Below are 26281 nucleotides of genomic sequence, written 5' to 3' on the forward strand. Positions count from 1 at the left end.
GCTCTTTCATGGTGGGTCAATGTATATAGATTCCTTCATTGATATTAATGATATAATTTCACCACAAAAATCACTGAAATTAACTTGTAGCTCAAATGATTAAGAGCATTTACCCTTATACTTGTGTTCTTAAATTCAACTCTCACCTTCTAATATTGCTCGTATAGAAAAAGCAATCACTCCCTTTTGATAAGGATAAGGAACTTGGGGGCACTAATTAGAAATTGATTGGATCTTTTTATATAAAGCGTAGAAAAGAACAAAAGAAAAACAGAGAAACATAAGCGTGATTGGGAGGCATGATGTGGTTGGCTTTAACGGCACTCCAAAACGTAGAGTTAATTGGGGACTTGGGCTGCGTTTTGACCCCGAAGCCATTTGAATTTCACAACCTAACATCAACAGTAAGTTGGACTTCCCCTCCACTTGAAGACAACCAAACATGGGGAGCATTTGATTTGATTTGATTTTTATTTTTCTGTTCTGGAAGATTTGATGGTGGGGGCCATGACATGCATGGTAGACCAAATGGAAAATGCCATGCCATTATTTTCTTGGGAGCATTTTTGCTCACCACTTTAACCATAGGTGTACCCTTATCATCATCCTCAATGCTTGACACGTGTCTATAGGTGTAATTATGATTCCATAAATACAAAGTAAAAGTTAACTATGGTTATGTCTATGGACACGTGTCAAGCATTGAGGATGGTGATGAAGGAACACCTATGGTTAAAGTGGTGAGCAAAAATGCACCCTTATTTTCTTCAACTTAGTCCACACTTGTAAATCATGATTTTATCTTGACAAGATTTGCCTCCCAATAATGTTCAAATGATTTGTGAGAGTTTTTGATCTTATCTTATCAAAACTTAGCAGGTGTCAACTTGTAAATCTACCTAAGAAAGCAAACAAATGAATATCCAAAAATAAAGTAAAACAAATTGAAATTCAAAAGCCAAAAAGGGATCATTCATGAAATTAGCCCTAAATGTGTAGTTTTGAGCAATGTGGTTTGATAATCAAAATTATCTATCTCTATTGAAAATCAACCAAATAAAAAATAGTCTTCATCGTCCTTCAGCGCAAGACAGACAGCACAAGAATATCTAGTGTTCACATTATGGCTATGGGTTGGACGAATTTAATTAGACCAGAAAGCAGTTAAAGAATTCAATTATATGATGGCCCATGCTTATTACAAAACTCAGCGTGGCTGGCTGCACTTAAGACCATCAGAGATGCTCAAGCTGTTATTCATCAATTGAAAAGAAGATGAGGACCTTGCCTCTGATGACAACTATATTCCTAGATGTTGTAATATGGTAGCTAATAATGCTTTCGAGTGTGTCACGATATTGTTATTTGGGATGAAGGTGTTCCTCTCTGGCTAGAATCCTCGGTAGAAAACGATGTGATTGTACCCCTTTGATTTCACTCAATCTGCTCATAAAAAAGAGAGAGATCTTCAGATTCCATCCGTCGATTTGGGTAAATAGTGGAAAGAATTTTACCCAACCTGAGTGGTTATTGTAGGAAGATATGTTTATTTATTAAGTTGGTCAACTGTCACGCTGACAATGTTATAAGGAATATATCAAACACCTTTAAAAAACAAATGTGCAGCCCTCATGAAAGTCCTAATACAAAATAGCTGATGGGTAGTTATGTGGCCCATTTTGCAATCATGGACCCAATGGTTTCAGGGCCTCATGTGTCTCCAATGTGGAGACTGGAATTGAAGAGCGCCCTCAATACCCATTCCCCAATTTCCATTGTCCAGTTAGTCCATGTAATGTGTACTTGCAATTTAGGATGATAGATCATGGGGTTGGGCATCAATCCGGCCGAACCGATGAAACCGGCCGAACCAAACCGTAATTACCGGTTTGGTTTTCAAACCGTTTGACTTTTTTTTAGTCAAAACCAAACCAAACCGGACCGTATATGGTTTGGTTTGGTTTGGTTTTGAGCTTTTGTAAACCGGCTTAAACCAAACTGGACCGTTTATGTGTATATTTATTTATTTTATTTTATTTTATATGTGTAATACTCTAATTAGTTAATAACTATATATGAATATTTGAATTGAGCTATATTAGTTAGTGAAATATGAAGTTTTATGACCTTTTGAGCTTTAGAACGGTTTCGTACTCTAGAAGATGATTTATGTAAGAAGTAAGTTGTGAATTTGTTGGTTATAATTGGGCTAATAATGTTGAAAAAATGCAAAAAGAAAGAGAATTGGGCTTAGGCCCAAACCGGCCGAACCAAACCGAACCAAACCGAACCAAACCGTCTTAAATTGGTTTGGATTGGTTCGGTTTCCCTTATAACTTTTATCCAAACCGAACCAAACCAAACCGTTATATTTTAATTGGTTCGGCCGTGATTTTAACCTAAAACCGATCCAATCCGGACCGTGCCCACCCCTAATAGATCATGTCACTTCACTTTTCATTAAAGGCATCATATCTAACAAAAGTGAATATATGCTTCCAAGCTACAAGCAAATGTAAGATTGCAAAAATAAAATAAAAATTCTAGTAAGTCATTTGCAAAAGGGTATAACGTGAGCATAAAATCTGGATCAATACTAAACCCTAGGTAGGCAGTGGCCAAGCACTAAGAATGGCTGGAAATTTTTGCAATTCTTTTTCTTTTTTTAAGTTGGGTTGCGTGATTGGATCGTCATTTCTTTTGACATGTTTCAGAATTGTGATCATGAAAACACGTGTGAATTAGCTATTTGCTGTTGAATATTAGTTTCATCATATTGACGAATTTGCACATGACCATGATGATGAAAATTGTTTCAAGGTGCCATGCCAAAGCCATTCATAACACATTATCAGTAGGACCACATTATGGAAAATGGTCAATATAGTCGGGGTAACATTCCACTAATGTCCTTATAGTTGTCTCACGGTAGTTATTGCAATTACATTCCGTTAATTTAGTTGATAAAAAGATCACGGTGCGTTTGAGTGAGAGTTTTAAATTAGATGTTCTTGTTTCTTTTTAGTTTGCAACTCACCATTTCTTTTTGGATTAAAAACACTTTGTTTCTTTGGCTAAGAGTTATAATTCAGATATGGAGTTTGTATTTCTCTGACTATGGACTTAACCCACCAGACGATGAAACCATGCCTTTTTCCAAGTCAACTTATTCCAATATTTTTAACCTATCTATTTGAGGATTATATACAAAAAAAACTAATTACATATTCTTTTACAACGTGCTAGCATTCTGATCTTTCTCCATGGAATCTGTCAAGCTTTCCAATTAAATCCAGAGAATTCGATATGTTCCTTGTACCTTAGCAACTTGGAATCTTTAGATATCCCACTTTGAGTGGAAAAATGTAGGTTCCTTTCGTTTGTTTGTTTTTTTTTCTTTTTTCCGAGAGAGAGAGAGAGAGCTAGGTTCTTTTTTTAATAAAATAACGTAGCTACATTTGATTGTACCTAATAATTTGTTTATTAATTTGTTGTAGGTACATTTGATTATACCTATTTTTATACCTAGGTTCTTTTTTTTTTAAGGACTTTTCTTATTGAGAGAGGCAATAACATACTAAACTTACACACACTACACGGATGCTAGGACTTGAACCCAAAATCTAACCTAAGTTTTCTTCTTTTTTTTTTTTCAAAATACGATAGAAAAATTATACATAGGGGTTTTTGTTCTATGGTGGTATGGTAGCGAGCTTTTTCCCCGACACGCAAAGCCATAATTCTGACTTCCCATCTCTCTTTCCCTCAAGTACTTCTTAATTATATCCGGCCCTCCTATCGGTGAGATATAAACATGTACACAACACAACTGGTTTTTTATTTATTCATATATAATTATTTATGCGAATATGTATACAACTGGTTATAAAAACCAAAAAAATTTCTACTAAAATTAACACATTCGTCGTCAAAATCTAGCCGAGTTGAAAATGACATACAAGTGGTCTCAGTTTCTATAGTTATTGCAAATTCCCATACGCTACATTAAACTTGCCACTAGCCTTATCCACAACACATATAGGCTCTGTACATTGAACCAAATTCTATCGGTAATTATATTTGTATGTTAAAAGAAAGAGGAAAAAAAGAGTGAGAGAGGGAAAGCGAAGAAAAAAGAAAAAAAGAAAATGGGAAGAACTAGTGGCAGTCAACCAGTCATTGACTTGAAACCTCATCCAAAAGCTTGTACCTTCTCACCTTGTTCCTAAAGACCTGCCTTGTAATGATCCGATTGTTTAAGTTTGATATCTCCTCTGACCTTGTCCTCCTAATCTTCTCAGCCTCCTTCTGCCCATTTGTGAGGATCCTCTTTCTGGTGGATGGAGATTTTGGAGATGGAGATGGAGATGGAGATGGTGATCCAAAACCCTGATGATTATGATGAGGATCAAGTGATCTCTGTTTCTTTATAGGGCCACTTGGCTGCAGCTGCATGGTGCCCCTTAGACCCCCATATGAATTACCTCCATGCCCCTGCTTGTTCTGATGATCACTGGTTTTTGATGAGTTCTTTTTCTTGTTGATCTTGGTTGGGTCATGATCTTGGCCTTCTTTTCTGCATGAAGATGAAGAGTTTGAGGAATTTTGGGACTTTTCTTTTGTGTCCTCCTTCTGGGTAAGGCACCAATTGCAAATTCTGTAAGACTCTGCATTTGGGTAAAGATTGCTACAGTACCTGTACATGAAATTGGATCATAGAACTGTCAAAATTGAATTATAAATGAATTTTGATCATAACCCAAAATTTAAAAGAAGAAATTAAAAACATATAAAAAGAGTAGTTTGTGTAATTTGGGACCTGTGCTGAGATCTGAATTGGCAAACCTTGCATTGAAAGAGCTCATAGGAGAAGCCAAAATCCCCACACATGCAGCACTCATGGGTTGGTTGGGCGGCTGCTGCTGCTGCTGCTGTGGTTCCTTTGCTGCTTGTCATCTTCTTGTTTTTGTTGTTCTGTTAATTTCTATTTTCATGCACACACAGAGAGAGAGAGAGAGAGAGAGAGAGAGAGGGGAAGGTGTGATGAAAAGAAGAGAGATTTTTGTAGGCCGACGGCCACACAACAAAAAGCCGCAAAACATGTATAGGGGTGTTTTATTGGGTTAAATAAATAATTATACATTATCTATATATATAAAGCAAAGGAAAGAGAATGGTGAAACATTCAAAATACCAGATAATGCCCTTGGTTAATTCAAATATGAAGAATTAAAATTATTAATTAAATGAGGATAATTTGGTAAATTCACACTTTTTTAATATTAAAAAATTTTAAATTAAAAGAAAAATTAGATAATGAATCCTATTTTTATGGAACACAACTACCTATTATCTTTTTTAATTCTAAAATAAATTTAAATTTTTTTATAAAAAAACCTCTTGCAGGCGCGAAAACGCGTGCGGAGATGCTAGTATAATAAGAAGAAAAAAATTATGCACATCGTTTTCATTTTTGGTATGGCCTGTGTCAAACGTATTATTATAATAATGTCATAACAATAAAAGGAAATGAGGTTTTCCTTTTTACTTTGATATGTTTGGGTCTGCGTGCTTTCGAGGTTCTTGCTTGTAATTTTATATTTTCGTATAAATAAATAAAAATTATGAAATTGCCTTGTCCAATTTTCTGCTTTTGTTTTCATTTTTTCTTCTTTAGAAATGAAAGTCATTTTCCAGAATTAACAATAAACGTTGAAAAGAAAAAAAAAGCAAAAAAAGTCATAGAGAGGTAGAATATGATTATTTTTTGACGTGGGAAAGGCTTTACTTTCACAAGGCTCCTCCGTTCTGTCACACAACCAATAATTGCCTGACACTTGTCATTCAATGAAAATTATAATTTGGGTTGTTTTTAGTTACCTTTTCTGGATTCCGCGGTAAAAAGCGTCTGCATCGAATCTATGCGAAGGATAATTGTTTTTGGATTACATTTGGGATGAGATGACAATCAACCTCACTTTCTGGGCAAACGGTAAACAAGTCGGACTAATTAGTACGGGAGGATAAGTTGATATTTCACATGTATAATAATACCATGAATATTTATAATGAATTCGATCTGGAAGACTGCAGCAAACACTCAAACGTTGTCCAGCTGTTATGAAGCATTAACAATATATATATATATATATATATATATATATATATATATAAATTGGAGTGCTGCTTAGGGGAGGATGACCCGCTCAAAATTAAATAGATGGTCAAACTACAACTACTTTTTAAAATTGTTCATGGTCGGCTCAAATTCTACCTGAAAAAAGAAGAAGCAATTAATTGAGTTTAAAATAATAAGACCATATATCTAAATTCTATCATGAACATTGGACTCCATTATTGAATTCTTCTTCGTTCTTCTGCTAAAATGAAATTCTGATAGCTACAGATAGTAATCTAGGGTCAACATAAGTATTAACTCTTTATAATGATTATAAATATAAAAAAGTTGAAATTCCAACCCCAAAATCAATTGACAATTTGAGTTTATACAAGATATAGATCATATAATCCACAATCTCCCTATAGCCCCCTAAAAAATTCGAAAGTAAATTTTTCGGCCAAAAAAAAAACTAGAAGTAGGTGAGCACATGGTTTGGCATTGCTAGAACACAACCATTAGTGGACCATGCATTGCATTGGGGATGATGATACTTTGAGCTTCTTGGAATCTAAATACACATCAAATTGTCACTCTCCTGGTCCCTCTTGTCATAAATACATAATTCTTTAGCTCTGCATTATTCAATTCAATTCTTTTCTGTAGGTGAATTTAATTGCTTACATATATATAAAGCAAAAACATGATAAGCATTCCATATATAAATATATAATTAAGGATGTGGCCTTCCAAAAAGTATCCCAAAGGTGGGAAGGTGTGCAGAAGAACAATAAGCAATACCATTGGTTGCTACTGTAAGCTAGCTTCTTTTTCTGTTTAATTATAGAGTCATATCAGTGATGAACGGGTTCCACTAAGCTAGTATGGTTCCTCAAGCAAAGTGGGTTCCACTAAGAACCAAATCCACTTGCAAAAAAGAAGCTGACTTTAACATAATGCAAACGTCCGCATTAGAGAAAAACTCTATATATATATACACACACATATACATACATAACACACCGACTTTGCAAGTGAACAATTCATTCTGGCTATGTCATGTTGTGCACGTGTTTATTTGTACAAAAAGAAAAGAAATAGGTTGAACAACTCGAATAATACGCCTACAAAACCAAGTGCCAACTACGCCCTGGCAAATCATATCTTATGATTGTCATGAATCTGTCTTCGGATAAAAATATTGGAAGTATGATAATTGAACTGTTTATTTTCGAAGTCATCTTTGAAAGGTGATTTATGTAAAAGCTCAACTAAAATGAAAATGTTTAATCATTTTATTAATACTGCAATAATTCAATGTGTAATAGACGAATGAATGAGTTTTTTATTTGATTGATTTGTTGCAGAGATGATTTGTAAATGCTGGTCGAAAATATAAACGGTTATGATAATGAAATTATAAAAAATGATGAGAATAGAATGAGAGAGTGTTGAAGGGGAAGATAAAAAGATTAATGTAACTAGCATTCGTCACATGGTTAACTTGGAAGTGAAGTGACCCCATGGCCAAGTAAGACGTTAAGAGTGAGTAAAGGCATGTAATTAAAAGGGAGATTCACTACTCAATATAAGGGCTCAAATTATAAAGTAATCCTATTTGGTGGCTGGTGATGGAAGAAGTATCGTGCTACTACCAGCACAATACTCTGCCCTTGGTTTGTTCACGGTCGTTGTAATTAAAACATGTTTGGCCGACAATATTACTCGGGAGTATCCAAAACATGATTTTAGGGTTTTGCAGTCAAATCCCTAGGCATTACAATAATAAAGTGCATTTACATTACACAAACCACCATTATTTAATTCATAGTGGCAACGTAGGAACACTAGACAGCTGTAGGTGCATAAACTACGACCACCAAATCCAGCAAAAGGTATCCAACATCGAAGTTAAATTGCCATTTCCTTTCCTTCTTCTATTTGTTATTTTTCTTTTACTTCTTCATTTTATTTGTTATTTTTCTTTTACTTCTTCATTTTATACCAGCGATTTTGAGGAAGGAGAGTTGAAATAAGAACTCAAGTGTAAGAGTAAATACTCTTTAACCGCTTGAGTACCTTTACTATTTTAACTCTTTTTTTCTCTAGAGTTTGGAACAACGGGGCAATGAATTGGAACAAGGGTTGAAGTTTCTGATCCCGCATATGGTACTGTGGTGAAAGGTTTGGATATTTGCTCTATAAAGGAAGAGAGAAATGATTAATAGCTCTATTATTCACATAAAATGTTTTTGGAAAAGAAAAAAAAAAGGAACATTACTCGTGACTTTCCCTCATAAGCATCAAATATATATTAACTCATGAGACACGAGGAGTTTTCCCTTTCTTACTTTGTACACGAAAAAACGAAAAACGAAAAACAAAATGAAGACCATTCTCAACTATACACAGTGATGTTCTGAACAATATATCAGCAAGGCAAATTGGACGGTATAACAACAAATTATATTGGGTAAAACTTCACGGTTGAAAACTGGATAATAACACCTCTCTCTTTTCGACATATTTACGGGAGCCCATAAGACTTTATATGTCCTGCAAGATTTCTGCCACCAGCAAAAACCGTTGACCCAGATCGATCAACTTCTGGCACTACAGAGAACATAAACCTGATTGCCCTGTTTACAATTGATCGTAATTTATCTGCAATAACAGAGAACAAAAAAAATCAGAGCCAGAATCATACGCATCTTGTTAAAAAATCTGTAACCTCATCCTCCAACGTGCAAACTAGTTTTGTTATTGGCAAAAAACCTAAGCAATGAGATTGCCCAGTAGACCACTTTAATCTCAATCACATATAACCAAAATCCTCAAACACAATTGGTAAAGTTGAGGTAAGTCATGAAAGCTTATCCTATATTTTACACACAAATTCTATAGGGCTATAAGTAATTTTCATAATTTAACAAATGGAGCCTAAAGGAATTTGAAGAAGGATTCAGACATGATCATTACCTCCATGCTTGGGTTAGACCATGTCAGCTTTGAGCACACTCAAATGGGTGCAAGCTTCCTTCAGCAAACTCATGCATACGAAAATGCTCCAGAATTTCAGAACGGCTGTACCTAACATAAATGGCATTAGTCATTGGAGGAAAGAGAGGATTTCAACACCATGAGATCAACAACGCATATAATCAGAAATGAAACTGTGGATTAGACTAGTTAAAAGATCTAAAATTCCATGTGCACAATCGTGGATTCATTTTTCTCCCAGGACATGTTTGTATTAATCTCACAGTTTGAAGCATGTCTTATACATGTTGAGACTAAGTTCGGGAATTTCAGGTTTGAATGGGAAACCAGAGCACTCAGCAAGAACATGGGCTTGAATTCAGAGCGAAGAGAGTGAAAGGTCTGGGTGGCAACAATTTCCTGTGAAACATTCTATAAGTGGCAGAGGAGGAGACGACTGAGGTCGAGGGATGGCAGAAAATACAGTTCAGTAATGTACATGGTTAGAAAGGTTGCATAACTCCAATAAAGCAATTTGGAAGCCATCACTAGATACCACTGACCTAGTTAGTTGGGATGTGGTTGAGCATGGCTGATCAAATGTGTGTGTGCGTTAATTCATCAATGCTCCAAACAAAATTAAAGAAATCACACAAAAGCACGAAAATGTTTAGTTTTGTTCTAAAATATTTTATGCAACATACTTATAAAAAGCAATTTTTCTTTGTAACAAATGGGATAATCATATAGACTTGGGAATTTTATAAGCCTTACAGGATAGTTTCACGAGTATGAGTTAATCTGCGCTGATTGGCTTCCATCGCTACCAAAATGTCAGCAGTTTCTGGCCCTGCGGATCCACCAGCTACAATAGATGGGACTGAGGCACTTGGTGTCCATATCTAGAATAATGAACCACAGAAAATTCAGATATGACTTCATAATCGCCAGCCGCAGACCACCCCAAAGGAAAAAGAAAAGGGCTGATTTAATAATACCCACTTTTATTGTGTTGTCAATTCCACTAGTTGCCACAACACAATCAAATGGATGGCACTGTACACAGTTCACAACTGCAGAGAGGCATGAAAAAGTGTTACTCAATCAAACTACTATAGGAAGTCAGTAGTCCCATTATTTTCCGTCACAGGGGAAAACATTACCAGCTTCATCTCCTTGAAGCATTTTTATCAGTCTACCAGTTCGCTTCTCCCAGATAAACCATCTGCCATCATCACTTCCACTAGCAACATATTCACCTGCAAATCAATACAGATAAGAAAATGACCACGAAATATTTATAGTTACTACCGGTTTCCTGCAACCTCAAACTCGTTCTTATACAAGAGATAAATGATATAACTCATTAGTACAAAATTAAATCTACAATGGATGTTTCACTAAAATAATAAACATAAACACCATTACATTGATTCAATTTTATTTATTTATTTATTTATTTTGATTGGAAACAGAAACTTTTATTCAATAATGAAAGATAAATTACACGAAAGAGCCATCTATGCTCAACAGACAAACCAGAAAGATTTCTTACATCAGCTCATGGCTAACTACCAATCTTTCTACATTAAACTGAAGGTAACATGCACGAGGAGAAAGTGACAAATGGCCCATCCACTTTATTGGAAATCAAGCAGAGACTAAGAGATCCACAACATATCATGCAGGGACTACAAGATCCACTTTAAAAAAACAGATGTTAAGGGTTGGGCTCTACATTAACACCTTAATACTTGAGACCTACAAACCACTCTGTCAAGCAACAACAATGACACTGACAAAATCATCAATGTCATGTCTCCACCTAGCGATCAGATATAAGGCACCAAAAATATATTTTAGGATGTCATGTAGCACTTTTATGACGAGGCATTGAGGTATCTCTGCTATGTAGATTCATCTAAAGGAAGTAACCACACACTACGACAGCGCATAAATAACAAAAGTTAACATTTCACAAAAAGATGTAAATTGCTCACATTTAATAGTAACATTCAATACCAAGAATGACTCAGAACTAATATGATCAAGACTCAACTTGCATTGTATCCTTATGCAATGAAGAGCAACACCAAAAACAAGTACCTCTCTGGCCAAGAAAGCTGGCCTGTTTTATGTCAGTTCCAACATTACAATGGCCAACATATCTCTGTTTCATATCAATAACTGCCTCAGGCTGCAATATAAATTTAAAAAGAAAACAAACATGTATTAAATTGAAGAAATCATTTTAATGATGTTACAGAAGAAAACAAGAGGATTTAACTTTGAGGCAATCCTGCAAAAGTAAAGGCAATTTACAAAAGAACTCGGCATGCGAAACATGGACTGTTCTAAGCAAAGGGTGATGCAGAACAGAAAAAGAACAGAAGAAAATGAAATAGAAGTAAAAGTAAACTAATGACAAGTTCAACTACAATCTTTATATAGGCAACCTCATAATATTAAAATATCCAACGTATCCTGAATAGACTGTAAGTTGTATAAATAAAGTTAAATATATAATTAAACTCCTCTAAACTGATTTCTATCCTTGTGCCAAAGCCTAAAAATACCAATTTTCTTCTTGCATCCTTCAATTAAGGGCATATGAAGACTTATCATGAAAAAAGGGCAGAAAAGAATCTGTGAAAAAAAAATCAATACCTAAAATGAGGCTTAAAGAAAAAATTAGCACAATTGCGTATACATTCAGGCATGTCCAAAGGTGACTAAAAGGCAACACTACATGTCATCACTTTGAAAGCACCAGAACTTTACATCATAAGAATGAAAGGAACCTGATATAGCAGCCTTTCATTTTGAGATGACGAAGAAGGGGATCCACATGAGCCGTTTGAACCACCAACTTCTCTAGCAGAATCACTTCTTCGATGAATTCTCAGGTTTAAACTTCCTTGTAGTATATTGGGCTCGACGTCATGCTCTTCATCACCTGATATCGATGTTTCAAAGTCAACCTCCACTTCCTCATCATAATCAGAATCTTCTCTCTCAGATCTTGGACCATCTTGTGAAGCATCACTATTACCCTCCGATCGATAAAGTATGTCACTCAGTGATAGTACTTTTCCACCTCGAGGTTCAGACCTGGGTGCTCCATCATTTGGCTTACCATTTCTTTCAGATTCAGCTGGCCATGAAACTACAGAGTTAGAACCTTGTGACAAAGAATTAATATAAAGATATCATAAATATAATGACTTATTAAGAAATACAATTGACACTCCAGTATGCTACCCAGTTATTTAAAAAGACAGCAACAATGGAAAGAATGTACTACTGTAGTGGATAAAAAGGCGAAACATAATTAACTTATAAAGGCAAAACGTTTTAGTTCTATCCTACTTATAAAGGTCAAACCAGTACTACAGTAATGGATAAAAAGGCGAAACATAATCAACTTTCGGGACAGCTATTAGAGGCTGATCAATTGAAAATCTATCTGGGGAACGAAGGAATGTACCAAGACACTGAAAGTCACAAACCTGCAGCAAGATCCCTTTTTACATGCTCCAATCGTTCTGCTACTTCAGAATTTGATGGAGCCAAAGATTGGGCTGCGATAGCAAAGTCTAGAGCTTCTTTATGTTTAGCCAACTGCAAGGAAATAGCAATTACCAACCAAAAATTGCTCAACAAACACAAATACAGGTTCAACCTCATCACAGTTTCCTTTTTCAGCCATAAGCTAACAAATAGTTCTTAAACATTATAGGCTAAAAATCTAGGCCCTCAAGACAACAACAGAAATGGATGGTCTAAGCTAAATCCATAAGAATTTATAAATCCAGGGCGAAAAAGCACCATATATCGTGTGTGTCATTCTATAGTGGCTGAGCCATGACAGGACCTATGAGGCATTGGTGTGAAAACTTTATAACAGCTTTACATCTCTACACATTACTTTCTGGAACCCATAACACAGAGAATGTGCTACTGTCTTTATAACATCAAAGCTGTGAATACTCCTAATTTTTAAATTAAGTTCTTCAACCCAATTTATATATATATATATATATATATATATATATATAATTTTTATTTTGACGAAAATTATAATAAATTGTTTACAGTCTGAGAATATGGGTTTGTCAAGTAAACCCTTGCTTTTGCAGAAGCTCTGTGAACAAGAGGAATTTGAGAAAATAATTAGGAAATTGCAATTGGGTCGAAGCATATTTGGGGCACATAATCTAACAAGAACAATTAGTGCAAGTCCAATTTTTTTGAAACTATCAGATCTATGATCTCAGCTCAGGGATGACAAGGAAATCATGACCAGATGGGAGAAGGAATAGATTTTCAAAGCAAAATGTCCCATTGCCTCTTAGGTAACACCTATTCACTTAGAAAATTATTGGTTCTCTTAAGCTCAAACCATGCTGGCCTACAGAAGTCTTAATTTAGATGTAGCTACATGAAATAATTTGTAAAATGTCATAACGACTTTAGACCTACAAAAAAAAAACAAATAATACATTCCAGTAAATTGGCCAATTGGGAAAACCAGGATGACTGCAAAGGCAATGTTAACTTAAGTGGCTGGATTGGTCACAACTTTTGGTGACTGCAACGCAATGGCTAACCAAATTCATAAACTCAACTGCAGTAAGCACCACAAATTTACCTGCGATAAAGCTTCAGACATATAGTAATGAGCTCTGAAAGAGGAGCTATCGATTCTCCGAGCATTATAACAGTCTCTTATAGCCATATGAACATCATTTTTCCACTTGCGCTGGGAAAAGAAAAAGGAAAAAATAATTAAATACCGGAAAATATCAAACTAATGAATAATGTTCCCAACCAAGTAATTTCGCAAAATATAAAGAGAACCTTGAGCAACAATGCGGCACGAATACATAAACAATCATGCTTCAGTGTAGGCCCAATATCACAACCATATCCATCCAACACCTCATTGCATGCCTCAATACCATAAAAATACTCTGTCCCCTCCTCCAAGGATTTATCCGCAATTTCAATTAGTTTCCTGCACTTTGCAAGCTGAAACAACTATATTAGATATCCAAAAAGGGTTAACAAAGAAATACCAGCTATAACCAATTCTTTTTGGCAAAGCCTATATAAAAATGACAAGGATACAAGTATAACTAAACAAGAAAAGATCCACACCCTAGCAGTGATATTGCCTCTTTTAGGAACACCATTTGTGAAGATCTTGGATGCTGGTTGATGCAGTTCTACCCCATTGGGTATAGGAGTGAAGCTCGTTAACTTCGAAACATCTCCAGAAGTATACTGCACAGCACTCCCACTAGCTGGAAATTGCAAAACCAATCAAAATTGTTAGCTGGACATTATTAATATGATACAACCAGATGGAAAGAAAATTGACAAAGCAGAAAGTGATATCTAAAAAGCTTTTGTTGTCACATATAGTCCAAGCATAAATTGGACCTGCATCTGAATCAATGATAAATTAAGCAATTTTGATCCTATAAACTACACCTGCATCCGTAAATCACACCATTCAACTGCATTAGCAGAATAAGAATCAAGGCTAATTAACATACCATGATTTACATTCATCAAATATACATGCTCCCCACTATAACTAAGAAGAACCTCTTCTCCATCTGGACTAAATGCAACATGAGTCAAATGCATGCTTGCACGTCCCTGAAAAAAGAAGACAACTTTCTTCAAATTATATTTGATAAAATAATTGTTAAATTACTTCAGCTCAAACATACTAATAAACATCCAAAACTTCCGTCGACCATTTCTTGTTCCCCTTCCTAAAACAGGTTGGATATGAGGGGAAGAAGATTACGACAGCATGAATTTTTTTTTTTCCTTTTAAAAGATAAAAATAAGTCATAATCATAACAACTGAAAGAGTCCCCATGTTTTGGGGGTTGAGAGAAAGATGTGGCAATTGCCCTCCAACGAAAATCATATGTTATAAAGTGTATCCATAAAAGCCTAAGCAAGACTTCAAGATTAAATTTTCTGCTAAACACTGCAACACCGTTGACTTAAACCACTATAATATATTGAAAAAGTACAAAACATCAAAAAGTTTTATCAAATAGCAGGACATAAGCACAACCCTCATATATTTTACCCCCAAAAAAAAAGCATTGGAGGTTTTTATAATGACAGAAAGCAGTTTGCTAATTAAGAACTTTGAACTAACACGATCAGAGAGGTGCATTGGACAGAAATAGTTAACACAAGGAGGTGGCGCCGTCCTTTTCCGACAGGATGTCAGTGGCGGTAGCATCCTTCGATCATATAAACGCGCAAACGCATCACTGCAAATATTCACAACGAGAAATCAGCTGAAATTGAAGAGCAGCAAGAAAGTACACAACATCATTGACACAGCAAGTAAATTACCTTCCACCAACTAGGAGCAAATGAGGCCTAGTGGAACTGATATCACAAGATTTCAAAGCAAAAGTTTGTTTCGGAGGATCTGCCAGTGACTTCTTTGCTCCACACCGCAAGTCAAGCTGCCATTAAGAACTATATGTGAAACCAATGATTTCCTAGTAATTATGGCAGAGAGGGAAAGGCAAAGCACCTAAAGTTTCTGGCTCCAAAACAAACCTACTTAAGTAACTTTGCTGAAATTTTTTAAAGCAACAGACAAAGCTCCCTAATTACAAAGAGCTGAACTACAATTAATATTTTAGGCAGAGCTCACAAAAAACAAAACTACAGAAACTAATTGGAGAATAGTACAGTGAATAAAGCAATGAACCCACAAGAGAGCCTACTGTGTAAAGGATCAAGCTGTTGCCTACTGATTGGGCTCTTTGACTCACACTTGCCCCAAATAAGATTCCTTGATATAGGCTTTTCATGTAAATTCACAATTGTATTATTGATACATTTTGAGAGTATAGAAAGAAGAAAGCAAATATTCACTGAGATAAAAGATTTAATTGGTAGTTCCTTAATCAACCTAAGCATATTATCAGTCAATCGTGGACATGCCACACTTGAGAAATCACATCATGATTAAAAGAAAGATTTCACATCTAAGAACCCATTCCGGTGCCTGGTAAAGACTAAAGATAGCTACTTCCGTGTATTGAAAATATAAATTAGGTTTATTTTTCTCTCGTTTCCTTCATCTTTCGTTCCCACTCTATATACTAACTTGCTATTAGATTATCTTTTCCACACAAAAATGGCACTGCATTTAATTATAAAAAATTAAAAATTAAAATAAAACCACTATTTTAATTTAACATTCCTAACCCCCTCTAGAATTCCATTTAATTTTATAACTAGATAGAAGGGAGCCATCTCCAACATGCTTCTCATGTGTGAAAAGGTAAAATATACATGTGTGTGTATTCAATAGAAAATTTGGCAACTATGCATGCCAAATTATGAGATATTGCAGAAATACAAAGAGATCAACAAATCAACAAAAATGCCTAGCTAAACCAGTTGCTAAAGCCTTAATTTAGCAGGACAGCTAAAATCCTCTACCAAGGAAATTTGATGTTTTCATATAATATAAGATGAACATAAAAAAGTCTAATTAACATAAGTTCTTACTAAAACATTGCGACATTCTTGATGGGTGGATCCAGCAGGAGGGCATGAAGTTCCCTCTCGGAAGTCATGCTGTCTCAAAGTTCCATCTTCACTTGCACTCCATACTACATTGGGATTTCCAACTTCAACCTGCAATGAGAGGCAGGCAGAAACTGTGAGACCCTAGCAAGTAGAAGCAAGGTTGATATTCATAAAACAATGAACAACCCAACAATGCATTAACTTTCTTTCCATGCCAATATAACTACCATAAAAAAATTTAACATCAAGTTTTTCTATATGCTGGAATCTTACAGCTAACTTTTTAACTCTTCTAGTATGACATTGATACAGAGCTGATGGAGCGATAGCATTATCATCAGTTCCTCTCCCACTCAAATGAGACAAATTAAATAATCGAACCTGCGGAAAGATAAGCAAGTTAACTTATAATCAGTATTTAACTGTCAGCAAAAAGCATTCAACATTTGCAATTTATAAATATCCAAACATTACTTCTGCATCTCCAGCTCCAGAGACCACAAGCTCATCAGAAGTTTCAGGGACAAATTTTGTACAAAATATGTTCGCACAGTGCCCAGTCTCTATAGAATGCAAAAGCTTCCGACTAGCATAGCTCCAGATATTTATCTGCAGAATATGGTGGAGGCATTAATAACATTTTCATGTTGCAAAACACGTACAACTACATGTCCCAAGGTTCCATCTTCACTAGCCCTTTAAGAAGCATTACCGAGTTTTTGAACTCAACAACAAAAGATCATTCCAATGGAAAAGAAGACTTAACTTCTGCTAAGCACCATATATCTCATCCATATTTCCTTATCCATGCAGAGATAGCCACATAAAGAGCAATCTAATGCAATGTGAAAATAATTTTCAATGAAGAAATATATGACCCGTCGGATTTTTAGTTCCGAAGCATATTAACACATATATCCAAGCCAATAGGATGAAACTAGGAAGTATTCTGCATCATTAACTACGTACAATAATACTTCACACACCATACCAGTATCTTCTATTTTGTGCTACCAATATGTCACTTAGGAAATGTTATGAGTAACAATATGAAATCAAGTAATTAACATACCCGTGTGTCATCTGATCCAGATATCAATAGTGAACCTCTAGAATTCCAAGCAATAGAATTGACACAACCCTGATGCCCCTGGAGAGAGAGAGAGAGAGAGAGAGAGAGAGAGAGAGAGTCATTAAATGACAACTATAGATAAGCAACCGTTTTTTTTTCCGACTCAATGGAATTTTTTCCATGGCACACATCCAAAGAAAAATTCAGAAATATACTCAAAAGGTGAATTACGAAATACTCACTAAAATTAGTATATACAGCCAAAATTTCATATATCCTAACCACAACTGCCCACCGGAAGCTTAAGATTAGAAATCATACTAGTGTATGTCAAGAATGAAGTTTCACCAATAAGACACTCTACAGTCTATACACTACTTTTATCTGTTTAGGACATTTACAGCATAGATATCTTTCTCTTCGGGTTGAAAAAGTGCCTCTGTGAACAACGTGATATGATGAACCCCAGTAAGACATCTAGGTTCCCCAAATTGTAGGAACTCATAAATAATGACCATGGCAAGCCCCATATGCAGAAGTTTAATTGGCAGTTGTCCCCCCACACCACAAGAAGTTCACCCAGATGCCTCGGAAGTGTCATTACAGTCTCCAACTCATCCAGAGAGTGAATCTCTTAAGTTCAGTACAATTGAGGCGGTGTTTGCCCAACTAGCAACTTAATTCAGTTTTGTCTCTAAAAATTTCCTAAGAAACAATTTGATCATATTTGAAATTGAGTGGATTTACATTAGTTTAACTCACCAATGAACACTAGCATTCATTGAGAACTAGTTTTCAGTGGAACCATGTTTTCTCTAACTGTAAATCCACAAATAACAGCTGAAGAACCAGTATGTTACTTCGATTTTTTTTTTCTTTCCTTTTTTAAAAGCAAAAGTGCAAAACTAAGTACACACGACTGACCGAACTCTCAACTCTGCCTATAGGCAATAAAATTACATCATTCGTGTATTTGGTGGTAACAATGAGAATTACTGGTAAAAGATTACAACATTCTGTGAATACTTACCATTAACACATTTCAATTGCCTTAAATTACCATATTCTCCACTTCACACAAAAATTCACATTTACTGAAAAAGTTTGTCTTTGGCAGAATACTATTAGCTGGAAGCGAAATGAAATGGTGCATAGCTATAGCATGGCATAAATAAACAAAATTGAAGCCAACCTCCAATTCTCTTTCCTGAGAAAGCCTTCGAACCAACGACGAGTGCATCTGCAAGCTGTGATTGCCATTCTACACACACCAAAAATTATTCATCGCATCACAAACAAAACACACAAGCGAATTGCGAAAGCTTAAGCAACCACAATTCCAAACGCGAACAAAAGAGAGAGAGAGAGAGAGAGAGAGAGAGAGAGAGAGAGAGAGGAAATATACGTTGCGAACGTCGACGTATCGGCTCTCAATCAAGTCGTGGATGTTACCGTCGTGAAAAGGCACACCCTCCATTGATGAAAGAAAAAAGCCGAAACCGAAACGCGATCGTGTAGGGTCCGATAATCTCAGTCAGCTACTTGCAGAAGAAGCGCTTCTCGATTCTTCTTCCACAGCTTTTTACTCAATTTGTCCAATTTTTTAAGGAACACGAACACTCGGCTTTTTCCTGAAAATTGTTTGATTTAATTTTATTTATTTTACAGTTTCTAATTTATATTTTACACACGGACGCAATCACGATTTATTTTATTTTTATTATTTGTGTAGAAAATTATAGTGTGATCGTGTCGTCTGGGAGCGCGCACTTTCCACCTTCTAGTAAGCTCGACGGCTGTGATACGTTTGCGTTGTGTTCAGGCGCCGTTGATCTTCTTTCTTTGGCGGTGATTGATATGGCTGAAACTTGGAGCTTGAGTCACGTTCTGCATGCGGGACCCACTATATCGTCATGAATTGTTTGTTACCTCTAAGTGGGCCAGCGGTATGTCGTTTTCTAAAAGTTCTGTTTTATGGACCAAACAACGAGGCTTGGGCCAGCACTGTAGAGCTAGAATTTTACCATGTTTGGGCTTAACATTTGATACTTTTGGGGCTTTCTTTCGCGCTGCACAATAAGAAGCCCAGATGTTTGGCGAGGGCTCAAACATGCACACGAAAAACTCGTGAAAAATATTTGAATTATATGGGCTCGTTTGGTCCACAGGATTGGCTTGGACTAAATTTAGTACCATGTTTGTTTTATCTAATCCTAGTCTTAGATGAGATTGCTAATACCGGGCCCACCAAAAACACCTCCTTAGGAGGGGACTACTAATCCCATGTGAAAAGGGAGGATTAGCTAGTCCTAATGCTCACCAATGTATAAAATGCATATATTATATTGTAAAATTAATAACATATATTATTATTATTAAACTTACTTACACATATACTATAATGTACATATATACATGTATATACACATAAATATATCATATATGTATATATGTATATATATATACATATATAATATATACATGTATATTATTATTATAATATACCCATAAACACATATACATGTATATACACATACATGTCACATATATTATAAAATACATATGTACACATACATAATACATGTATTTATACATATATACATATACATAGATAGTTTTGAAGAAAAAAAAAATCTATTCCTAGTCCAAGCATACACCAAACGCAGGATAGTGTTATCCAACTTAGACCAAGCCAAGCCAAGCCAAGACAGTCCCTAAGCATAGTCCATGCCAAGACAGTCATGTGTACCAAACGAGCCCTATGGGTCTTTTCAAAGCCTGGATTATCATCAGCAAATATTAGTGATATTGATATATCATGCAACATATATATTTTTTTGTAATCACATTTGCATGATAATAAACATCATATAATTGCAGGATACTACATTGATTAGGCATATGAGTCAATCAAAAATGACGAATAAGCTTTATTAAGTTTGAGATATTGGAGAAAACTAGAGTTCAAATACTTTATTTATCAAATTTAGATAAAATTACACATTTACTAATCATCATGGCCAACATATTGAGAGTATATATCACAAGGGCACATAATTTTCTAGTTCAGCCATATAATCCAATTCACCAAACAAGCAAAGTTGTTGGTCGTAGATCGGGCTAGTTAGAAGTAAGAGACTGAGAGAGAGAAAAAAAACTTTTACAAGGGTAAATTCGGTATTTAAATTGTCTAGAAAATCTTGTTGGGTGCCGAAAGAAGAATGATGGGTTTCAATACAAACTTCGGCCCATCCAAAATGAAAGAGGAAACGTTTGAGGCTTAGCAGTCAGCTCTAATATTGACTATTTTATCTTCAACAGAGTGTAGTCTAAAACCCTCTTTTCAGCCGTCTCCGGTTCCCTCTAATTTCCTCTCACATCCCATCTGCCATTGAAGCTCTGCTACGAAAGCTTCAACAAGAGCTTCGTTCATCCACCGTAAGTCGTTAACTCCTCTTCAAATACACACTATTTTTATATGTATATGTTTTAGATCGTTATCTGTTTAGCGAATTGAATCTGAAACCTGTTTATTCAGCGAAAAACGAAGCGAAGCATCTGCAATCTTTTTTGTTCTGTTAACGAATTCTGTTAATTTGCTCTCGCTCTCGATTAGGTTTAGTACAAGATTCATATGATTTTGTAAATTTGAAAATATGCCTCAGGTTGATTTACTAACGAACAGGAAGATAAGCTCTAAGCCGAATTTCCTACCTGTTTCGGGGAAAGCAAACAAAAATTTTTGTTCTTCTGACCCAACTTTTTGGAGTTTATGCCGTAAAATTGTGTATTTTTATTTCGGCTTGGTCTGTTAGCTATCTTACAGTAAGATCTTTTTATGCGCCTGCTGAATGCAGATACTTGTGATTTTTCTTGACTTGTTGCGGAATTCTTATACTAGAGAATGTCTTCCCGCTTTTGGACCCAGGTAATATTGTAATGTAATTCGGGTTTCTTCTATATTTAGAGTGAAATCTTAAACGCACAGTGTTTCTTAATTTCTTGTATTTATTTTTGCTTCTTGTCTTATTTTAGCCTGGAAGCTCCTCAGAGGATGAGGAGAGTGACTATGATGAGGAGGTTGAAAATACAGGTGGTGAGGCTACCACTGAACCAGTTGGAAACCGATACCTTGAGGTTAATCAAAGTGACAGCGATGACCCTGATGATGAAAGGCGTGTCGTTAGATCAGCGAAAGACAAGCGCTTTGATGAATTGTCGGCAACTGTTCACCAAATGAAGAATGCCATGAATATCAATGACTGGGTTAGCTTGCAAGAGAGCTTTGACAAGATAAATAAGCAACTTGAGAAGGTCATGCGTATTACAGAGGCTGTTAAAGTACCCACTCTATACATAAAAGCGCTTGTATTGTTGGAAGACTTTTTGGCCCAGGCTTTGGCAAACAAGGATGCTAAGAAGAAGATGAGTAGTAGCAACGCCAAGGCCTTGAACTCAATGAAACAGAAATTGAAGAAGAACAATAAGCAGTATGAGGAATTGATTAATAAGTATAGGGAGAATCCTGAGCAGAGTGACGAGGAGAAGGAAGCAGAAGAGGATTCAGAAGACGATGGATCAGTTTCTGAAATTGAGGATCCTACTGATATTGTAATGTCAAATAGCGATGATGATGGGGATGAAGAAGAAGATGAAAAGGATGACCAAACTGATGAAGGCTGGGAGAAGAAGATGAGTAAGAAAGACAAGCTCATGGATAGGCAATTCATGAAGGACCCAAGCGAGATCACATGGGATACAGTTAACAAGAAATTTAAAGAGGTTGTGGCTGCTCGGGGAAGGAAGGGAACTGGAAGGTTTGAGCAGGTTGAGCAGCTTACCTTCTTGACAAAGGTTGCTAAGACCCCTGCACAGAAGCTGGAGGTATTTTTTAGTGTTGTTTCTGCTCAGTTTGATGTGAATCCTGGTCTCAATGGGCACATGCCAATAAATGTGTGGAAGAAGTGCGTGCAGAATATGCAAGTTATACTTGATATTCTTGTGAAGTATCCTAACATTACAGTGGATGACATGGTGGAACCTGATGAGAATGAATCCCAGAAAGGACCAGATTATGATGGGACAATTAGGGTCTGGGGAAACTTGGTGGCCTTCTTAGAAAGGATAGATACTGAGTTCTTCAAGAGCTTGCAGTGCATTGATCCCCATACTCGTGAGTACATTGAAAGACTCAGGGATGAGCCTATGTTTTTGTGTCTAGCGCAAAATGTTCAAGATTATTTAGAACGAGTGGGTAATTACAAAGCTGCTGCCAAGGTAGCCTTAAGGCGGGTCGAACTCATTTATTATAAGCCACAGGAAGTTTATGATGCCATGAGAAAATTGTCTGAGCAGACTGGAGAGAGCGATAATGGTGAAGAGCCTAAAGTGGCCGAGGAAAGTCGCGGTCCATCTCCATTTATTGTAATTCCCGAGCTGGTTCCTCGAAAACCTACCTTTTCAGAGAGTAGCAGGACAACGATGGATATTTTGGTTTCCCTCATATACAAGTATGGCGATGAGAGGACTAAAGTTCGTGCAATGCTTTGTGATATTTACCACCATGCTCTGCGGAATGAGTTTTGCACTGCCCGTGACTTGCTACTAATGAGTCACCTGCAAGATGTTATTCAGCAGATGGACATTTCGACTCAGATACTTTATAATAGGGCCATGGCACAACTTGGTCTGTGTGCATTTCGTAGTGGATTAATTACTGAAGGGCATAGTTGCCTTGCTGAACTATATTCAGGCGGAAGAGTAAAAGAGTTGCTTGCACAAGGTGTCTCACAAAGTAGATATCATGAGAAAACTCCAGAACAGGTATGCCAGTGCTTCTGTTATGTTTTTCCAAGTGGTTATTATTATTATATATATTTTTATATTATATGCTTGTGCGCATATTACTTTCTAGGAAAATGCTTTAGAACCCAAACTCAATTACAGGGAGCACGACCCGTATGATTGTGTGACCAACCCCACGTGAGAGTATTGGGAAAACGTTGGGGGAGATCAGGGTTCTATAGCATCATCCCTACTCTCTATATGATCTGAAGTCACTGTTTTGTCCCTGTAAATACCCAACCAAAATTGCACAAGTAGATTATGTGAAAAGAAATATCCACAAGTTTAGAATTTTAGATTTTTAGGTTTAGTTTGGGTTTTTGCAACAACCAAATAAAGAAGTGATGAAAATGATAGAAGAATCTTGGTATCCCCAAAACTATTATCAATGAATAGCTGATTAATTCTGCATGTTATATTCTCTGTATTTCTATATGCACCTTGCAATAAGATCTGGGAAGTTGCAACTAGGAGTTTTTCGACCAAGTATGCAACTAGTTGCTTTTCCTGACAAATGTGCTGGTGACACTTGCTAATATTACCCAATCATTTAAGTTGTATCCTTTTTGGTGACTATTTACGATGTATTTAACCTCTTAGCATTATTATTGCTCCTTTGGAGGAGTTTTTTACTGAACATATCTAGCATAATACTCGTGTAAGATGATGTGTTACATTAGGTCTGGTCAGGCTGATTAAATGGTCCAAGGAAAGTTACGATATGTTTTCAAAATAGGGCTGAATTAATTTCACCTTTGAACTATATGATGAGCTAATGCATGGAGGTTCTTCATGCTTGCATTGTTCTGCCAAATCAAAGTTTTGAATCTTCCACCCCATTCCACAACCTAGTTATGGCTGACATGGCTGTCATCATTACGATGCAGGTTCTTATAGCTTAATGCGGATATAATGTTTGTGGTCTTAACTAACATTGTACCTTCTTTGGGTTTCCTGACTCTGTGAGTTATAAATTTTATGGTATTTTTGCCTTGTGTGTTATCTGAAATGCCTATGGTGCTGCAATTTTTCAGATTGCAGTGTGGCATCATATTTAAAATTCGTGTGAAACTAACCAATTGAATTTGATAGAACAAGTCAGTGAAATAGTTCAGTTGAGCAAAACAGTTTGAAAAAACATATGGTTCGCATTCTGAAAAGCTGAAACTAATAATAAAGGATGGTTTTGCCACCATGTTGTAGAAAATGGGGACCTAGAAGAGTAAATTAGTTTCTTTTTGGCAGACTCTACAGTATTCCTGTTTTTTAAGTGTACTTTGCCTTCATCCCTGTATTTTATTTTATTTTATTGTTCTTTTTGTTTTCAGGAAAGGCTGGAGAGGAGACGACAAATGCCTTACCATATGCATATAAACCCTGAGCTCCTGGAGGCAGTACATTTGATATGTGCCATGCTGCTGGAAGTGCCTAACATGGCAGCTAACATCCATGATGCAAAGCGCAGACTGATCAGTAAGACATTCAGGAGGTTGCTTGAGGTGAGTGAGAAGCAAACATTCACAGGCCCCCCAGAAAATGTAAGGGACCATGTGATGGCAGCTTCCAGGGCACTTGGCAAAGGTGACTTCCAAAAGGCCTTTGATGTCATCAATTCTCTTGATGTTTGGAAGCTCCTCCCGAACCGTGAGAATGTTCTTGAGATGCTCAAGGCTAAGATCAAGGAAGAAGCTCTGAGGACCTACCTTTTCACCTACTCCTCATCCTATAAGACTCTGAGCTTGGAACAACTCACCAAGTTGTTTGACCTTTCAGAGGCCCAGATTCATAGCATTGTTAGCAAGATGATGGTCAATGAAGAGCTCTTTGCAAGTTGGGACCAGCCAACACGTTGCATCGTTTTCCATGACATTGAGCAGACTAGGTTGCAGGCTCTAGCTTTCCAGTTGACTGAGAAACTGGCAATCCTTGCAGAAAGTAATGAAAGGGCAACAGAAGCAAGGATAGGTGGTGGTGGGTTAGATCTACCTCAAAGGCGTAGAGACAACCAGGACTATGCTACTGGAACAGCTGCTGGGGGTGGGAGATGGCAGGACAACAACTTGTCCTTCAATCAAGGAAGGCAAGGTGGTGGCAGTGGGCGTGCCGGATACAACACTGGAGGCAGATCATTCAACCAAAATGCTGGAGGTGGGTATTCTAGGGACCGAGCAGGTCAGTACCGAGGCTCAGGGCAAAACTCTCGTTATCAAGATGCTGCATATGCCGGATCAGGGAGGACTGGCTATCAAACTGGTCCAGCCGCAAGGGGATCTCAGGATACTTCAACTCGCATGGTCAGTCTACACAGGGGGCTTCGTGCCTAAAAAAGCATAGTTATTCCCCATTTTGATTAGAGAGCTTCTCTGTTTGGTTTCTGTTGTCAGTTAAATTTTCCCCTCATTAAACCTAGTTTTTTATTGTTTGAATTTATATTTAGAGGCTTAAGTTTTGGACCTTTAAACGTTGAGAGTTGGGGTTTTGTATGCTAATACTATGCATTATGGCTATGGATGCATGCAAGCTTTTAATTTATTTGTTGTTTCATAAATTACCTGTGATACTAGTCCATGTTTATGGACGTGGATGCTTCATTTTTATGCTTGATCTTCTTGTCTTTCTCTAACTTTATACTTTTAGGTTTTGTGCTTGAACGCAATTTAGAAGCTTTGCTTGTAAGAACA

General features: G+C 36.4%; 3 protein-coding genes across 5 annotated transcripts; 1 reads left to right on the forward strand and 2 right to left on the reverse strand.

The window, feature by feature from the left end:
• Positions 1-3951: 3951 nt before the first annotated feature.
• LOC110751896 (uncharacterized) lies at positions 3952-5119 on the reverse strand. 2 transcript variants are annotated; one of them, XM_021952437.2, is made up of 2 exons: positions 4846-5119; positions 3952-4696 (listed from the first exon to the last, which is right to left on the reverse strand). In XM_021952437.2, exons 1-2 carry the CDS (start codon positions 4899-4901, stop codon positions 4177-4179), a joined length of 576 nt encoding a protein of 191 aa, XP_021808129.1. In that variant the 5' UTR covers positions 4902-5119; the 3' UTR covers positions 3952-4176. The 2 variants fall into 2 exon arrangements, with proteins under 2 accessions (XP_021808129.1, XP_021808128.1); XM_021952436.2 differs by having other exon boundaries at positions 4820-5119.
• A 3217-nt stretch (positions 5120-8336) lies between these two features.
• On the reverse strand, positions 8337-19493 carry ASG2 (transducin family protein / WD-40 repeat family protein). Of its 2 annotated transcripts, none has more exons than XM_021952484.2 (20): positions 19162-19493; positions 18949-19017; positions 17757-17834; positions 17159-17293; positions 16958-17065; positions 16664-16792; positions 15488-15603; positions 15285-15402; positions 14659-14764; positions 14258-14403; positions 13958-14128; positions 13749-13859; positions 12607-12718; positions 11899-12251; positions 11204-11294; positions 10261-10356; positions 10100-10170; positions 9872-9999; positions 9098-9208; positions 8337-8782 (listed from the first exon to the last, which is right to left on the reverse strand). In XM_021952484.2, the coding sequence occupies exons 1-19, from the start codon at positions 19231-19233 to the stop codon at positions 9121-9123; spliced, it is 2298 nt and encodes a 765-aa protein (XP_021808176.1). In that variant the 5' UTR covers positions 19234-19493; the 3' UTR covers positions 8337-8782; positions 9098-9120. The 2 variants fall into 2 exon arrangements, with proteins under 2 accessions (XP_021808176.1, XP_021808177.1); XM_021952485.2 differs by having other exon boundaries at positions 9098-9202; positions 19162-19490.
• A 1534-nt stretch (positions 19494-21027) lies between these two features.
• On the forward strand, positions 21028-26148 carry LOC110751927 (eukaryotic translation initiation factor 3 subunit C). The gene is made up of 4 exons (XM_088255590.1): positions 21028-21194; positions 21614-21684; positions 21792-23579; positions 24929-26148. Exons 2-4 carry the CDS (start codon positions 21661-21663, stop codon positions 25922-25924), a joined length of 2808 nt encoding a protein of 935 aa, XP_088111716.1. The 5' UTR covers positions 21028-21194; positions 21614-21660; the 3' UTR covers positions 25925-26148.
• Positions 26149-26281: the final 133 nt, after the last annotated feature.

This window comes from Prunus avium, chromosome 1 (genome assembly GCF_965620075.1).
Source record: "Prunus avium chromosome 1, drPruAviu1.hap1.1, whole genome shotgun sequence".
NCBI lineage: Eukaryota > Viridiplantae > Streptophyta > Magnoliopsida > Rosales > Rosaceae > Prunus > Prunus avium.

What these genes read in the sequence shown, in the direction of transcription:
- LOC110751896 (XM_021952436.2), bottom strand. Translation starts at nt 4,956, where the DNA reads ATGACAAGCAGCAAAGGAACCACAGCAGCAGCAGCAGCAGCCGCCCAA. An exon ending in CAATTCAGATCTCAGCACAG is followed by an intron (nt 4,697 to 4,819) that starts GTCCCAAATTAC and finishes TTTCATGTACAG; the next exon opens with GTACTGTAGCAATCTTTACC.
- ASG2 (XM_021952484.2), bottom strand. Translation starts at nt 19,233, where the DNA reads ATGGAGGGTGTGCCTTTTCACGACGGTAACATCCACGACTTGATTGAG. An exon ending in CTGGAGCTGGAGATGCAGAA is followed by an intron (nt 17,066 to 17,158) that starts GTAATGTTTGGA and finishes ATCTTTCCGCAG; the next exon opens with GTTCGATTATTTAATTTGTC. An exon ending in CAGCTTTCTTGGCCAGAGAG is followed by an intron (nt 10,357 to 11,203) that starts GTACTTGTTTTT and finishes ATTGATTTGCAG; the next exon opens with GTGAATATGTTGCTAGTGGA.
- LOC110751927 (XM_088255590.1), top strand. Translation starts at nt 21,661, where the DNA reads ATGTCTTCCCGCTTTTGGACCCAG. An exon ending in CTTCCCGCTTTTGGACCCAG is followed by an intron (nt 21,685 to 21,791) that starts GTAATATTGTAA and finishes GTCTTATTTTAG; the next exon opens with CCTGGAAGCTCCTCAGAGGA. An exon ending in ATGAGAAAACTCCAGAACAG is followed by an intron (nt 23,580 to 24,928) that starts GTATGCCAGTGC and finishes TTTTGTTTTCAG; the next exon opens with GAAAGGCTGGAGAGGAGACG.